The sequence below is a fragment of the Lycorma delicatula genome, chromosome 12 (assembly GCF_047948215.1).
Source record: "Lycorma delicatula isolate Av1 chromosome 12, ASM4794821v1, whole genome shotgun sequence".
In the NCBI taxonomy this organism is placed as follows: domain Eukaryota; kingdom Metazoa; phylum Arthropoda; class Insecta; order Hemiptera; family Fulgoridae; genus Lycorma; species Lycorma delicatula.
The window spans coordinates 297,951-316,179 of record NC_134466.1 but is presented as its reverse complement, the minus strand read 5'-3'; the positions used below and the strand labels follow the sequence as shown (position 1 = coordinate 316,179).

General features: G+C 31.5%; 1 protein-coding gene across 2 annotated transcripts in view; it reads left to right on the top strand.

The window, feature by feature from the left end:
• Window positions 1–10,452, top strand: part of fabp (fatty acid binding protein) — a 95,572-nt gene extending 85,120 nt beyond the window's left edge. For both annotated transcript variants that reach the window (XM_075379450.1, XM_075379449.1), the window contains exons 2-3: window positions 2,293–2,564; window positions 9,860–10,452. In XM_075379450.1, coding sequence (XP_075235565.1) covers window positions 2,293–2,564; window positions 9,860–9,910 — 323 coding nt within the window. In that variant the 3' untranslated portion in view covers window positions 9,911–10,452. The remainder of the gene's footprint in view (window positions 1–2,292; window positions 2,565–9,859) is intronic.
• Window positions 10,453–18,229: the final 7,777 nt, after the last annotated feature.

The window sequence follows — 18,229 nt, the reverse complement described above, 5'->3', positions numbered from 1 at the left end:
TTATAAATGATATTTTAGTATGACTTAATTTTATTTTCGTTTAAAGTAGTCGTGGGCGCAGATGTCAATACTCTGTGTGTGTGTGTGTGTGTGTGTGTGTGTGTGTGTGTGTGTGTGTGTGTGTGTGTGTGTGTGTGGTTTACAGTCTTTTAATACTCACGTGTTTTCATGGTAGCGTTTATTCAGACCATGTCAGTGTCGGGTACTTCCACATTTCTATCTAAATTACAATACAATAAAAAATCGCACCACAACCATAAACCGTTGTTAAAAGACCAAATCCAGTTTATAAACTATTGTTTTTTTTCTTCTTTTGTTTCTTGAACATTAACGTCATATCATATAGTTCGTTATTAATAATACATTATCCTTGTGTTTATATTTATGAACGTACAATTTTTCCTAAAAGGAATAATCGTTTAAATATATATATATATCACTTCATTTCTATCAAATCACACAGCAGAACAATGTTTTCTTGTCAGCATAAGAGAAAGGATCTTATTAATTACGCTTTAATAAATTTCCGAACCATTTAAACATTTTTATCGCCGATTTACTTAAAATAAATAGTACAGTCACAATTTGTATTTTTATTTGAAAATCCTTACCTACCGATTGATTTTTTTCCATATGTTACGGGTAATGACGGAAGCTTAACTCCAGATTTTTAACATCCCCCTCTCATAGATTTTTGAAAACTCAGCAAGTTTTTGAAATGCGTTATTTCTCTGAATTTATGCATTTTAGAGAAATGTTTTTTCAAACAAAAAACGTGTTTTTTCGTTTTTTTCACCGGAAAAAAATTGTATTTCGTCTGAATTGCATTTGGAAAAGTTGTTAATCTCAAAAAAACAGACGACTTTTATTTAAACAATTTTCTTGTACGACTTACCGTTTTGGAGCTGTAGCTTGTAAAATGATGAAAATGTTGTGAATTGGACACGTGTTCGAAACCGGTCTACTCGTTTACAACGTTTTTTTTACAACTTCAGCGCCACCTAGTATTTCAATTTCAAATTATACTGCGTAACTTCAAATACATTAATTGTAGAGGAGAATGTCCTCTACATTTTTTGTTTGAAAAATGTTTCTCTAAAATGCATAGATTCAGAGAAAAACGCATTCAAAATCTTCTTGACTATTTCGAGTTTTTCAAAAATCTATGGGAGGGGGGTGTTAAAAATCTGGAATTAAGCTTCCCTCTTCACCCCTAACGCATGGACAAAAGATCAATCGGTAGGTAAGAATTTTCAAATACAGCCTATTTTGATGAACCCACCGGGTTGGTCTAGTGGTTAACGCGTCTTCCCAAATCAGCTGATTTGGAAGTCAGCTGATTTGGAGAGAGTTACAGCGTTCAAGTCCTGGTAAAGCCAGATATTTTTACACGGATTTGAATACTAGATCGTGGATACCGGTGTTCTGTGGTGGTTGGGTTTCAATTAACCACACATCTCAGGAATGGTCGAACTGAGAATGTACAAGACTACACTTCATTTACACTCATACATATCATCCTCTGAAGTATTATCTAAACGGTAGTTACCGGAGGCTAAACAGGAAAAAAGGAAGCCTATTTTGATGAGAAATTGGCTGTACTAAAATTAAAAGATTCTCTTTTACAGAAACAATATTACTCTTAACGATGAATTTTTAATTAATAGTATAGAATTCTAGTTAAGATTTTTGATGGGTGACTAGTTAAACTAATTGTTCTGTATTTTTCACATTTTTCTGCTCCTGCTTTCTTCGGTATCATGACTATAACATTTTTTTTAAAGTCTGACGGAACTTCCCCTTTTTCATAAATATTACACAATTCTTATATATAGGTTTAATATTTTATACAATAATTATATTACTGTATTAACATATTAATAATAATTATTTCATATAAAAATAATTATGTTTAATTATATTATGTAATAAAAACTGTGCAAGTAATTGTATAACTTTACCAGCATAGTTGGGAAACAAGATTGAACCTTCTGCTGTGAGAATATGAAATGACAATTTTACCGCTTAAGAAATATGCCATTAATGATTGATATTAGAACCCAGAACTTCCATATGAAAGTCTGAGACGCTACCACTCTGTCACAGAGATCGGCATTATAAAAAAGATTTAATTGTAATTATACTAATTTGTAATTTTTTTTAATCGTAAAAATTGTGTTGTTATTGAAAATTGCATTGGATGATTCAAATATTTTTAATATTTTCTGTTGATTACGTCTATAGTAAGAATTTATTAAAATATTATACAGATTTCCTTTTTTTCTTTTTTAGGTGTTAACTTTATAACCCGTAAAATGGGGAATGCTGTAAGTCCTGTGGTTGAACTGACTGAAAAAGATGGCACGTTTACATTGACATCAAATTCAACATTCAAAAATACAGCAATAACATTTAAACTGGGTGAAGAATTTGATGAGGAAACACCGGATGGTCGTAATGTAAAATCAGTTATTACCCAAGACGGTAATACATTGATTCACATTCAAAAGGGCGAAAAAGAAACAAAAATAATAAGAGAGTTTACACCTGAATTTTGTAACATGGTATGTTTATTTAAATAATTTTTAATTAATACCTTCTTTCTTTTTCTGTTTTGCCTCTGGAACCACCGTGAGGTGTTAAGTTCAGAGGATGATATGTATGAATGTAAATGAAGTGTAGTCTTGTACAGTCTCAGGTCAGCCGTTACTGAGATGTGTGGCTAATTGAAGCCAACCGCCAAAGAACACTGGTATTCACAATCTAGTATTGAAATCCGTATAAAAGATTAATACTTTGCTCTACAGAATGGTCACAGAGTCCGATTCCATGATATACAACATGGAGGTTGGTAACACTGTACGTTATCACATGATTTTAAAGCTTAATTAGCTGATTTCATTTACCCAACAAAGTACTGTGTGTGTTAAAAGTTGATTTTATTTTCACTTGTTCAATGAAAATTTTGATTTGTGTATTGTGATGTTAAAATATGTGCAAAATTTGTGCAAATTCAAGCATGTATTCAGTAAAGAAAAACTTACTTCTAATGTTGCATGACATGTTGGATGCATGAGCGTATGGAGCACAAGTTAAAACTTTCAAAATATAAAAGAAAGACTTGTTCCGTGTTTTGATAAGAAAGCTTCAACAGTAGAAATATTGAAAAAAGTCTTTTCCACAGATTTGAAACTAACTGGACGTCCTAACAATCCATTAAGTAGCTCTAATATTGTTGAGAAATCTTGAAGCATTTTTAAGGCAACTAGAAAGTAAGTCATCAGAGGTAAATATTCCCTGTTCATATTTCAGTAAATATAAAAAAAATCTTCGGTTTGTGTTAATGAGCTTTCTTAATGGGACACAGCTTTAAAGGAAACTTGTTGCAAAACAACTTTAAAGTGTTTTTCCGATGTTTCATCACAGAAACTAGTTTTCGTAACCGAGATGATCTCGAAACATGTGTTTTTGGTATAAATAAAATCCCCACTTTTTTGTGAGGAAGTCACAGTTGAAGAGGAAAAGTTGAAAAGTCACAGTTGAATGAGGAATGTAATGTTGGCAGCAATATCTGAAACATACAATAGAACCATATTTTTTTTGTGATGAAGTGTTAATGGAACTTCATATCTTAACCTTAAGTATTGTATTCCTCTGATTTGATCTATGGATGTGAACCACCATTTTGTAGCAAAATGTAACTCCAGTTTATTATGCCAAATCAGTAACGAACTTTTTAAATAAACATTTTGAAAGGCAGTGGATCGGTAGGACCTCCAAAATTTAGTGATCGCCTAGAAGTCTAGATTAACTATCTGCCCCTTTTAAGTTCATAAAGTAAAATCTCTCCATTTGTTATTGAGGAATGGAAATGAGGTGAAAACTGCTGTCGGAGACATTTTTATGACTGATCTTTCAACATGAAAGAGAATGTCTAAATGTACTTACAAACTGATAAAACTGCGTTCAGAGAATGGAGGAGCACACATAAATGTAATTTAAAGTAAATTTTACGTATAAAAATATTAAATAAACTAATGACAAACAATTTTTTGTTTATTTCTTTGAAAAATGACTTTATGGCTCAGTGTGCAGTATTTTATATGGTGGTTGTATCTATTTGAGATTAAAATAATTTCATAACATTGCGTTTCATAAAGGATTGGAAAGAATTTCAGCAAACGTTTCAAAAATAAAAAATGTAAATATGGGCCCAGAAACACTTAATTTTCCAATTATATCTTATGAAGAAAGTCATCCTGATTTCTGCTGAAAGGATAAAATAAAGCCATTAAATTAAAGAATAAATTTGATGGTTTTGAACTGAAAAATTGAATAAATTAAGTCCCAGGACTATCTAGTAAAACTTTTTTTTTTAGAAAATTATAGTAAAATATAAACTTGGTATTGAAAAAACTCAATTTTTTAAGGTTGGCGATAAAATATCTCTTAAATTACCAGTAAACAAATAAAGTTTGTTTGAGAATCTATTTCTGATAAAATCAGATCTGTATACCATCAACTGAAAGTTTAAGAAATTCGACATTTATTAAAATGACAAACAGACCTAAACATAGCAAATAAATACTGTATTATAATTTTAAACTGAAACAAGAATCTTTTCAATACTGGAAAATGTCTAGAAACAAAATCAATTTTATTAAAGAATATTATTGTTCAACTAGTTTTTTCCAGTTGCTGCCAGATCTGGGTGTGTGTATACAGATGTGCAATTACTGCTATTGGCTTGCCAGGCCTGCAGCTGCAAATGTTAAGCGTAAATGTACCAGTAAACATGTCTTGAACAGACTCAGGTTGACCACTCCTGAGATGTATGATCAATTGAAACCCTACACCAAAAAACACGATGTCCACAGTCTAGTATTCAAATCCACATAAAAGCAACTAACTGCCTTTACAAGGACTTGAACCTTAGAACTGTCGACTTCGAAAATCAGCTGATTCTGCAACGATGAGTTTAATGGCAGGCTTTTATTAAAAATAGATAAATAAAAATTTATTACCAACTTATATTACAATAATTGCTTAAACTGCCCTCCTATGGTCACTCAATTTAAAATTCCTTAGTTCTTTTTAATAATGCTCGTATATCAGGATTGTTTTATGTAACTGCGTTCATAATTCTTGCTGTTAATTTTTCATTTCTAGTTTACTTTATGTTCATACATTAGCAGTTTTATATGACTTCACAGATGTAGTCCATTGACATTAGATCTAGGAGGCCAATTAATTGATATGCAGCCTGATCTAGTCGTTCGTTAGTCTTAAATTTAAATAATTGCAAATAAATATTGTAATAAAAATAAGAAACCCTCTCGTGTTGAAAAATAATCTGTTTTCTTATTAGTAGTGATTAGAATATCTTCTAAAAGAGGTTGCAAATTATTTTCTTTGAAATATAAATGTACATTTCCTGTAAAGCGATCTTCAAAAATAAATGGTCAAGTAATACCACACCAGTCATTAACATCACAATAGAATTTAAATAATCCTGTTGAACTATTGTTTTATTTAATTTTTTATTTTATTTTCTTGATAAGAATATTGAAATGATTCTTGTTTCGGTTTAAAATTGTAATATAAGTTTTGCCAGTGTAGTTTCTGTGTATTTTGTTTTTAATATCAATTAAATTTTACTTGTGTACTGGAAATTAAGTATGTTGTATATCAAATAAATAATTGTGTGTTACAGCATTAATATTTTGTATTTTACAATAATTTTCTTAAAAATTACTTGAGATATATTTGTTGAACCTGTTATGTTTAATGTTTTAGGTCAAAAACCATATGAACCTTTACATTTACTCGTTAATTTAAATAACAATCACTTCATTTTACCCTTTGAACAGAAATCAAATCAAAGATTGGAACTCTATAAGCTCCTCTATCTGTATTTATGTAAATGTTTTTCTTTATTTTCACTTGTAAAACCTATTATGAAAATTATTTTTATTTTTTTTTTCATGAGGCTAGATAATACAATTTTTATTCCATAGAAAAAGTACAAAATTAGAAATTTTTGATGTCTAAAATGTAATTTTATTAATGTATTGTGGTCAATAATTTATTCATTTTATTTGTTTTTGCATTTATTCCATTTACAATATTAGTATAAACAAATTTTTAGTCTATAACCTATTCAGGATAATTGTATAACACTAATATTGATTCTCTGTTTTATTCAAATTATCAAAACAATTCTTGTTTTACGTTTTTATTTTCTATTCGTATTGTGTGCATTGCAATCAGTCTGTTCAATTTATGAATAAAAAGCAACCCCAAAGTCTAATGAGATGAGGTTGATATGTGTGAAATGTAAATGTGGTGTAGGCTGTTAAGATCAACCAATCCTAAGATGTTTGATTAATTAAACCAATGTAAACTGGTATCCACTGTCTAATATTCAAATCCATATAAAAGTAACTTAGCTTTACTAGTTTATGAACCGTTTTTTTGTAGTCTCAGGTTGACCATTTCTGAGATGTATGGTTAATTGAAACCCAACCACCAGAGAACACCAGTATCCACGATCTAGTATTCAAATCCATACAAAAGTAAATTGTAGTAAAGGCAGTTAGAATTTGAATACTAGATCATGGATACTGGTGGTTAGGTTTCAATTAACCACACATCTCAGAAATAGTCGACCTGAGACCTGAGTTTATGAACCTCAGAATGTCTGAAATCAGTTGTTAAACAGCTGATAATCAATGACGATTTTACCATTAGATCGACCCGATACATCTGTTTTATATTTTTTTATAATCTAAAATAGTATTATAAAACACGGTGAAATAGAACAGAAGTGTGCCGGAGGGTTGGAGGTGCCTTATGTATCACAGTGCCTGAATATTCAATTTTGTTATGCGAATATTACTGGTATTTTTAATCGGTTTGCTTGCCATTTCTCCCACCATTACCCCATTCAGTCGTCCTAAGCATAAGACCGAATGTCTGTGCCACAAACGGCTACAATCCTCGAAACAGTTTAGCGACCAGTATCCTAAATAGCTCCTAGAGCTTATCAAACAGCGTGAGCGGACTAATCGTGGTGCCATACACCATCGGCTTACGTGTCCCAACCGCTCACTTGTCTTATATTTGCTAAAATGGGTAGGCGCATCCAGTCAACTATTAAAAATATATATGACATCCATAATAAAATTTATTTCATCTAGTCAGCAATTTGCTGCCATGCCTAGGTTGCTGAATGCCAGCAAGTGCCTGTCCACCATTTTATAGCGCTTGGAGCTATAATAATTGGCTGGTGGTCAGCCGTACTCAGGGTTAGCTTCCCATGGCAATGTGGTCTTTCCCTTAAGCAAACTACGGATGCCGGTTGAACAAAGCATCTGCATCTAGGAACTCCCACACGGTCCAACAGTGTGACTCTTGCCGCTTGTGAGTGGCCAATTTTCTCCTTTTTTCTCCTTGACCTCTAAGTTTTGAAGTGCTTAATAACATTTATTTCCACCTGTAATCTTTTCATATATATATATATATATATATCCATCATGATCTTGTTTTCCTTGGACAAAATTGAATCAAGGTATTTAAACTTATCCACCATTTCAAACACCTTCTCACTCTCTTGATTCTGCTTCTGTACAATATGAACTTTACCTTCTCTATGTTTACAAATCCTATTTCTTTGTTGCCGTATCCATAGTGAAAAATCCAGTGACGAAGACTATAAAATCAAAGACATCTCTTTGATTTCTATATAAAAAAGCTACTGTGAATAAAAGCAAAATTTAGACATTATAAGAATGCCATTGAATTATTGATAGAGAATGTAACAGTTATTGTTTCAAAACATCTAGAATATTTCACACAAAGAACTAACGCTATATTTATGGAGTGTTATTGTGTCTGTACTCAGGATACGTCTGATAATTTCAGTTTAGGTCATGTCAGGCTAAGTAAACTTATGGCTGAAGATAAAGATTTACTCAAACACTGGATTGGACAAGAAAATACATAAAAAAAGTAGGACTGACCATAAATTTCCATTTGGAAACATCAGAATTTTTGTTTTTAAATGGGAGGTCGGTTGAGGCAATAAAAGGTATTAACAAGAGAGGGTTGAACGTGTCTAGATTGAGCAAGACAAAGTGGAATCGATTTGAATGGAATGAAAGTGATAAGTAGGTAGATCATGTATGAGATGAAGAGATTATATTGACTGAGATATGGAAAGAAGAGATATTTAAGGAAAATTATGGAATAAAAGTGATGCTGTAGTGATAGAAGACTGCGCAGTAATTCTACAGGTATTCCGTCTATTCCAGGAGCCTTTCTGCCATTTAAATCCTTTAATGCTCTCTTAAATTCAGATCTCAGTATTGTTTCTCCCATTTCATCCTCCTCAACTTCCTCTTCCTCCTCTATAACACGATTTTCTAATTCATTTCCTCCGTATAACTCTTCAATATATTCCACCCATCTATCGATTTTACCTTTCGTATTATATATTGGTGTACCATCTTTGTTTAACAACACGTTATTAGATTTTAATTTATGCACCCCAAAATTTTCCTTAACTTTCCTGTATGCTCAGTCTATTTTACCAATGTTCATTTCTCTTTCCACTTCTGAACACTTTTCTTTAATCCACTCTTCTTTCGCCAGTTTGCACTTCCTGTTTATAGCATTTCTTGGACAATATGCTCCCTAAATTGTAGTTGATCGTCATTTCATCTATTTGTTTTTTGTTTCTAATCATGTAATTGCTCTTTGGTTTGATAATTATTCTTCTGATCTTAATTTGTGTACACATTCTCTAGCTTTCAAATTTTTTGTCTTTATCTTCATCATCCTCTCTTAATCTTTTTATTCTTTCCTTGTTCTTAACACTTTCTTCTTCATATTCATCTTCTTGTGGTTTTTTTGAGATATATATCTTCATGTTATCTTTCTTTTTCCTGTATGATTGTTTCTTTTTCATTTTTGATTATTCACCAAATAATCCAGTAATAAAAACTGAATATTTTATACCGTAAGGTCAAAATGAATATTTGTAATCAGTATATAGGAGTTTACTAAATAGAAAAGTTTAATTAACTTTTATTTATACGACGCACCAGAAATCTAAAACTTTTGTTAATCAGCATCAAAGATACGAATAATCCTGATCTAGTAATACAAATAATAAAGGGTCTTTTACGCTATCCTAATATTTCATGTAAGATTATTGAATTAATAATCGTATAAATATTTGATGTTAATAAAAACTAATATTTCAGCAATCGCGTAACTTTCCATTTTATTAAAGAATTGAAGGATCGTATCAAATGAAATAAGTTTAAATAAAGTAAAATGTGTGTATATAATTTAATAGGCGTACATGAAAGTCATGTGAATTATTTTTTATTAATTAGATGATATTCCATTAGATTAGTATGCCACTTTGGTTATGTATTGAGGTAATTTTATTCAGGAGCGAGGGATGATAAGAAAAAATTTTTTATTTTCTTTTTCATCGGTTATAGTTTTGCTCAATATCTTCAGACTGGATTAATCTACTTTTATGAAATCTAGTACGATGACTTTTGAATATAGTTCATTGGTTGCATTTAATTTTGGTTACACTCGGTCGAGGAGGTAGGGAGATATGGTCACCTATACTTTAAAATTGTACTCAAAAAATAAATGATCTTTTTTTTTTACATTTAAATATTCATTTTAATTTTCCAACTAAGTAGAAATCTTTCAAGGCCAAAAACCCTTGGTATACAGAATTTACAATTGTCAGTTTTTTTGTTTTTTTATTAATTAATACATTTTGTAATAAAATGTTAATTTATATATTTATTTTTGTTTTTTTTTTTTGTTTTAGACGCTGACTGTGGATGATATTGTTTGCAAGAGGATCTATAAGGCTGAATAAATAAATAAATAAAACAAACAAAAAAATCTTTTTAATATTTTACATACAATTTTTTTATGTAAAATAAAATATTACTTGAATACTATATATACATTAATAATAATATTTATATTATATATTAATAAATTTTATAATTAAATATTCATTCATTATATTACAAAGATGTTTACGCACAAATGATGCAAATTATACCTACCACCAAAAAATAATTTACTGAAGTTGTTGATGGATGAGAACAGTAATTTTTTCTTCCATATACTTTGCATTATTTATGTATGAAGTACATAATACATAATTATTGTATATATTAATGAATATTTAAATATATAATTTTTTATTTAGTAAAAAAAGAAATGTACTCAAATTATTAGTTAATTGTTCCTTTTTTTATATTTATAAAATAATATTATTGATTAGTACTTCCAAATATACTTCCAAATTTAATTATGGTAGATCATTAGTTTTCTTTTATAATTATAAATATTAGAAGATTTAATGAGACATTTTGTATAATTTTGCTTAATAAATAAAAATATTATAAATTTTGTTTTATAATTTTCTTTAATCCAAAATTTCATATATTTACAAATTATATTCCCATTTCTACAAATAGGAAAAAAGTATAAAATTAAAGATTGTTTCAAAGAAAAATCTCGGAACAGTTTTTCAAGAACCTTTTATGTCTTTGTGAAACAGTGCTACCAACATTTAATTATAACTAGAATTATTTTGATTAGCATCCATATTTTAAAAAGTGTATATATACTTTAATATGCCTTATTACATGTATATGTGTAATAGATTTGGTGAAATATCTGATTATTTAATATTACAGGCATATGTACCTGAATCTTTAATAAATAGCAAAAAATTCTTCTTTTAGCTCATTATTTTTTTGATATTGTCAAACAATATGCTCCCTAAATTGGAGTTGATCGTCATTTCATCTATTTGATTTTTGTTTCTAATCATTTAATTGCTCTTTGGTTTGATAATTATTCTTCTGATTTGTGTACACAAATTAAGATCAGCTTTTCTCTGTCTTTATATTCATCATCCTCTCTTAATCTTTTTATTCTTTCCTTGTTCTTAACACTTTCTTCTTCATAACACTTTTTTTTTTATAATTAACTTCAACTTATTACATAAGTAAGTCGTCTATTGTTTTACTTAAAATAAATCTCCCAAACTACATACGACTGGAGTTTAATAAATTGCCGTTCTATTTTTATCCAATAAAATAATTGATATTTGTAACGTGTTTTAGTGTCCATGCAAAATGTCAATTGATTGTCGTAAATTAAAAAAAATACAGCTCTACATAGGTGATACTGTACATTTGTGTGCTTAACCAAGTACTCGAAAGTATATGTAATTTAAATAGTTAACTAAAAAAATAATAGATAGTAAATTTATCCTTGAATCACTCATACTAAACTAGCCGGCCCATCTAGCCAGAATCTGCACCTTCGGGGCTCAGGTCAGCCCAGGCAAATTCCAGAGCCAACTCAGGGGCTCCTCAGACCAAGGGGCCTACCCTATGGCTGCAGAGCTCCCTTCACTCACCTCGATCCTCCTTGCACTTGCTGCAGAGGACTTCACCCCCTGGACCCCCCGCACTGTACATTACTCTCATTGTTGTGAGAATAATACTGATAAATAATAATTATAGTATTCAGGCTTTATAGAAACCTGAAAAAAAAACTAAATTACATAAGATAGAAAATAGTTATTTATGGTAACTAAAGTACACACATCGTTGATGATGAAAAATTCATAATTTATTTCTTTGCAGTGGAGGCACAATATAATAATGAAGTAATCAGATTAATCTATTTTTCCTTAATGAATATCTTTAATTCACAACTTCACCCTCCATGGGAGCGAAGAAATAATGAATATATTTAATATCTTAACTTTCAAAGGATCTAAAGCCTAGGTTGATGGCTTAAAGCCTTCCCTGGGATTACATGAATGTATCCTGCAAATTTGAAAGTAATCAGTCAGTTGGTTCTCACAATGTGGTAACAAACTTTATATATATATATATATATATACACGAGGTGCTACCCAAAAGTTCGGCGAATTTGAGTTTCACGCGCGAACCATTGCTGGTACAACCTGCTGATGCTAGATGTGGCTAACAGTACTATTTGTGAATCAGTGTTCCAACAGCTGTGACGGTGAGAGGCTACATTGTTGACTTTCGTGCGGTTGTGTAACGTTGTGTTTTAGTGCTTCGGCAAAGTTCTAAATGGCAGATTTTAAAGAGCAAAGAACCTGCATCAAAGTTTGCTTCATGCTTAAAAAAACTGGTGCAGAAACCCATCGCATGCTTGTAGAAGCATTTGGTGACAATGCTATGAGTAAAAGTAAAACTTTTTTGTGATACAATTGATTCAAAGATGAACCACCGACAGTCGATGACGATGAGCGTTCAGGAAGACCATCAACAAGCGCAACACAAACATCGCGAAAGGCTATTGTTGCAGATTGTAGACAAACAAACCATGATGTTTGTGCAATCGTACAAATGTCATACGGGTCCGTGCAATGCATCTTGTCGGACACTTTGAACAAGAGACGCATCGCTGCAAAATTCATACCGAGACTGTTGAACAGCGACCAGAAACAAAATCGCGTAGCTGTCTGTAGTGAATTGAAAAATTCAGCAAGAGATGACCGAACTTCATCTCCAACATCATAACCGGTGATGAGACACGGGTGTAGGGGTATGATCCTGAAACTAAGCAGCAGTCGTCACAGTGGAAGTCCCCAAGTTCACAGCAATGTGAAGCCCATGATGATTGTTTTTTTTCGACATCAAAGGGATTACCATAAGGAATTTGTTCCTCTTGGTCAAAATATCAATGGGATGTTCCATTGTGAAGTTTTGAAGCGGTTACGTGAAAGCATTATGGGCAAACATTCAGATCTATGGGGTAACAACAGCTGGGTTCTGCACCATGACAACGCGCCCGCGCACACATAGCGATGTGTGAAATTTCTTGGCTTCCAAAAAGATGGTAGTGATTCCCCACCCACCCTATTTGCCTGACCTTGCCCCGTGCGACTTTTTTCTCTTTCCGAAAATAAAGTTTCAATTGAAAGGCTGTCGTTTTAACACAATTAAGAAGATTCAGAAAGAAACGCAGAACGTGCTTCGAACACTTACACCTGCAGACTTCCAGGGATGCATGGAATCATGGGAAAAACACTGGGATCAATGTCCAAGGGGATTACTTTGAAGGAGACAGTGGAAATTATAAGTTATAGTAAGCTATTTTATTTTTATGATAAAATTCCCTGAACTTTTGGGTAGCACCTCGTATACATACAGATTTCCAAATAACTGATCTATCAGATTGAGAGTGTACCTAATGCATCCAAAAGTTAGTCTTCAATGTAGTAACAAATACCCAGTTTGAATGTTGAAAATCAGACACTTGTTTGCAGAGATATTATAAGAGCATCCCTTGCACCTCCCAAAATATTAAAATAGAGCCTCAGGAGCACGCTGATTTTACCAATTGATAGTGGTGATTAGTCTAGCATTCCACAACGTGCTTGCATACCTCACCACTCTAGCGTTATAAGCAGCCCCCAAGGGAAGCCCATTATTATTAAACAGTGATTTTTTAAATCTATTTAATTTTATTTTATTTAATGTAAATTTAGTTCTATTACTTTTTTTAATATTATTCATTCAAATCATTCAGTTCACACACAGTGATAAAAACTCACAGTTCATTAATACAATTCATTAAAGTTTGTGCCTCGACCAACAAATTTCCACTACATATATTTCTTTTTCAAGATGAAATATATTTGAAAACCTTTTCAGTTATGCCAAGAAACATAGGTAAAAATTTTGTTGTGATTGATTGAGTAGTTTTTTGTTTATCTCAAACAAACAAAAACCGTTTTTCTCTTTATATAACGGTCTAGATATAGATTGCACTCTGAACTGTTTCCTTAATTTGAAATATTTACCTTAATAATTATTTTTTTACTACTATTCATAATTTATCAGATAATGAGTATAATCTCTTTCTTCAAGTACAGCCAGTTAATTTTTTTAAATTTTAACTTAATATTTTTTTTTTTGTCTACAGTCATTTGACTGGTTTGATGCAGCTCTCCAAGATTCCCTATCTAGTGCTAGTCGTTTCATTTCAGTATACCCTCTACATCCTACATCCCTAACAATACGTTTTACATATTCCAAACGTGGCCTGCCTACACAATTTTTCCCTTCTACCTGTCCTTCCAATATTAACTTAATATTGTTCTTTGTATTTTTTTTAATAATTTTTTTCAACATGAAATAAACACATAAAGTGTGCAAGAAAATCGGTTTATGACTTACATTATGTATTCATTTTAAGTACACCACCAGTAGGATCTTATAAAAAAGAGAAGATATGAAGAGAAGAACTTTACATGGTGAAATTTTCTTGTCTTGAATACTTAAAAAAAATGCTGTTGGTAAGTTTGAAATCGCTGCTATTTTGCCAATATGGCAGCTAATTTAATTTTCTTTTCTTTTAATGGAAATCTAAACCTAAACCGACAACGATTGTTAACGTCTATATGCCTACAAGCACCCATGATGATGATGATGAGGTAGAGTGTGTATACGAAGAGATTGATGAAGCAATCAAACACGTAAAAGGAGATGAAAATTTAATAATTGTTGGAGATTGGAATGCAAGGAAGCAAATATAGTGGGTGAATACGGGCTGGGCAAAAGGAATGAAAGAGGGGACCGACTTATAGAGTTTTGCACGAAGTATAATTTAGTAATTGCCAACACCCGATTTAAAAATCATAATAGAAGAATATACACTTGGAAAAAGCCAGGCGATACTGCAAGGTATCAGATAGATTATATCATGGTTAAGCAAAGATTTAGAAATCAACTCGTTGACTGCAAAACTTACCCTGGAGCAGACATTGATAGCGACCATAATTTGGTGATAATGAAATGTAGATTGGGGTTTAAAAACCTGAAGAAAAGGTGTCGGATGAATCGGTGGAATTTAGAGAAGCTTGAGGAAGAGGAGGTAAAGAATATTTTTGAGGAGGACATCGCAAGAGGTCTGACTAAAAAAGATAAGGTAGTAAATGTAGAAGAAGAATGGGAGAATGTTAAAAAGGAAATTCTTAAATCAGCAGAAGCAAACTTAGGCGGAATAAAGAGAACCGGTAGAAAACCTTGGGTTTCAGACAATATATTGTAGCTGATGGATGAACGTAGAAAATATAAGAATGCTAGTGATGAAGAAAGTAAAAGGAACTATCAGCAATTAAGAAATGCTATAAACAGGAAGAGTGCAAACTGGCAAAAGAAGAGTGGATTAAAGAAAAGTGTTCAGAAGTGGAAAGAGAAATGAACATCGGTAAAATAGACGGAGCATACAGGAAACTTAAGGAAAATTTTGGGGTACATAAATTAAAATCTAATAATGTGTTGTTAAACAAAGATGGTACACCAATATATAATACGAAAGGTAAAGTCGATAGATGGGTGGAATATTTTGAAGAGTTATACGGAGGAAATGAATTAGAATATGGTATTATAGAGAAGGAAGAGGAAGTTGAGGAGGATGAAATGGGAGAAACAATACTGAGATCTGAATTTAAGAGAGCATTAAAGGATTTAAATGGCAGAAAGGCTCCTGGAATAGACGGAATACCTGTAGAATTACTGCGCAGTGCAGGTGAGGAAGCGATTGATAGATTATACAAACTGGTGTGTAATATTTATGAAAATATTTACAGAGATAGAAGAACAATTGCTAACATGTACAGGAACCAAACAGCAACAGTAACAATTGAAGAACATAAGAAAGAAGCCATAATAATAAAGGGAGGCCGACAAGGATGTTCCCTATCTCCGTTACTTTTTAATCTTTACATGGAACTAGCAGTTAATGATGTTAAAGAACAATTTAGATTCGGAGTAACAGTACAAGGTGAAAATATAAAGATGATACGATTTGCTGATGACATAGTAATTCTAGCTGAGAGTAAAAAAGATTTAGAAGAAACAATGAACGGCATGAATGAACTCCTACGCAAGAACTACCGCGTGAAAATAAACAAGAACAAAACGAAAGTAATGAAATGTAGTAGAAATAACAAAGATGGACCGCTGAATGTAAAAATAAGAAGAGAAAAGATTACGGAGGTAAAAGAATTTTGTTATTTGAGAAGTAGTATTACTAAAGATGGGCGAAGCAAGAGCGATATAAAATGTCGAATAGCACAGGCGAAACAAGCCTTCAGTCAGAAATAGAATTTGTTTAAATCAAAAATTAATTTAAACGTCAAGAAAAGATTTTTGAAAGTATACGTTTGGAGCGTAGCTTTATATGGAAGTGAAACTTGGACGACTGGAGTACCTGAGAAGAAAAAATTGGAAGCTTTTGAAATGCGGTGCTATAGGAGAATGTTAAAAATCAGATGGGTGGATAATGTGACAAATGAGATGTTGGTGCAAATCGATGACGAAAGAAGCGTTTGGAAAAATATAGTTAAAAGAAGAGACAGAGTTATAGGTCACATACTAAGGCATCCTGGAATAGTCGCTTTAATATTGGAGGGACTGGTAGAAGGAAAAAATTGTGCAGGCAGGCAACGTTTGGAATATGTAAAAAAAATTGTTAGGGATTTAGGATGTAGGGGGTATATCGAAATGAAACGACTAGCACTAGATTGGGAATTTTGGAGAGCTGCATCAAACCAGTCAAATAACTGAAGACAAAAAAATGTTTGTTGAGATGTGAATGCGATAGGGACAGATCAATAAATGAAAATACGTTGTTTTGCAAATCAATACCTGGTCATGTAACAGGACAATGTCTTTTTGATGTTTTTTATGAAGCTAAAATAATATAGATTGTACAAAATATATTGCAGTATGTAGGGATGATGCAAAGGCCGATAACAGGAAAGAACAGTAGATTTCTGAAAAAAATTAAAAGATCATCGTATACCAAGGGCGGAGTGGACGCACTGCTTCCTTCACAGACATGCTCTTGCCACAAAAAAAATATCCCGATAATTCTTTAACAAATTCTCTGTAAGCTGTAAAAATGGTTAATTTCATTAAAAGTCGATCATTACGAATAGGTTATTTGCTAAGTTATGCGATGAAATGGAGGAAAAAAAATTTTTCTTTTCTATACAAATTATTTGGTTATCGCTGGGGAAATTGTTAACCCGGTTATAGAAATTACAGGATGAATTAATTATATTTTTCTAGGACAAAAAACCATTCTCACTGTTTTGAGAGAATAATGAATGTGTGTTGCTGTTACTTACGTGATCTATCTTCTCATTTAAACGACAAATTTTAATTTACAAGGACGTAAACATTTTATTAATGACAGACAAAGTCATGCTTTCATTAAGAAGCTTGAAATCTCGATTATTCGTTTTCATAGCAAACATTTTGATGTTTCCACTCGCTTCCTAATATATTGAGAAAGATTTGGGTGAAGAAGACACCATTATTCACCACAGTTTGTTTAGGATGAAGATGCATTTGCATGAGCTATAACTTCAGTTGCTGGAGTATTTCTCGGAAGACAAAAATGATTTCTCGAAAAGATGGATACTGAATGAATTTAGTGAAAAACGTTGTTACATATGCTGTTATTGGTTGAAATTCACGATCAGCTCATCGAAATGTCCGCCAAAAAAAACGTTACAACTGTAATTCAAATCTGAAGATTTAGATACGTTTTGGCTTGTTTGGCGAAATGAATAAGGAAATTTAGTTAACAGAAGCATTGAAAATATTAATCCATTTCGCCACGTCTTACCTCTGTGAAAAGGGTGTTTCGTCTATGGGTTGCGCTAAAAACTAAATATAGGAATCATTTTTTATCGCTTGAAATAATTTGCTTTTGTCAGTTTTTAACATAAATTCACGTACGAAGAAACTTTTGAATGAAAAACAAACGCAACCATCTCATTAATTTATTTTCTTTACATGTATACTTCTAAATGTAAATAGAATGTTTATAATAAATGATTTTTTTCTCATAAAATGATTTCATTATTGTTTACGTGTAAAGTTATAGGCTAATTTCGCGAACCCCAAAATTAGAACAATACACTGTTTTTAAAAAGTTTATAATTGAAATATTTTAAAACCTAAATTTTCATAATCATAATTAACTATGTTAAGATTAATAATATTGTCAAATTGAATATCTACCAAATAAAAATTAAAATTCTTCGAAATGAATAATATATATAAAAACTCTACAGCTCGTATACGATTTGAAAATGTAAAAAAATTATTTT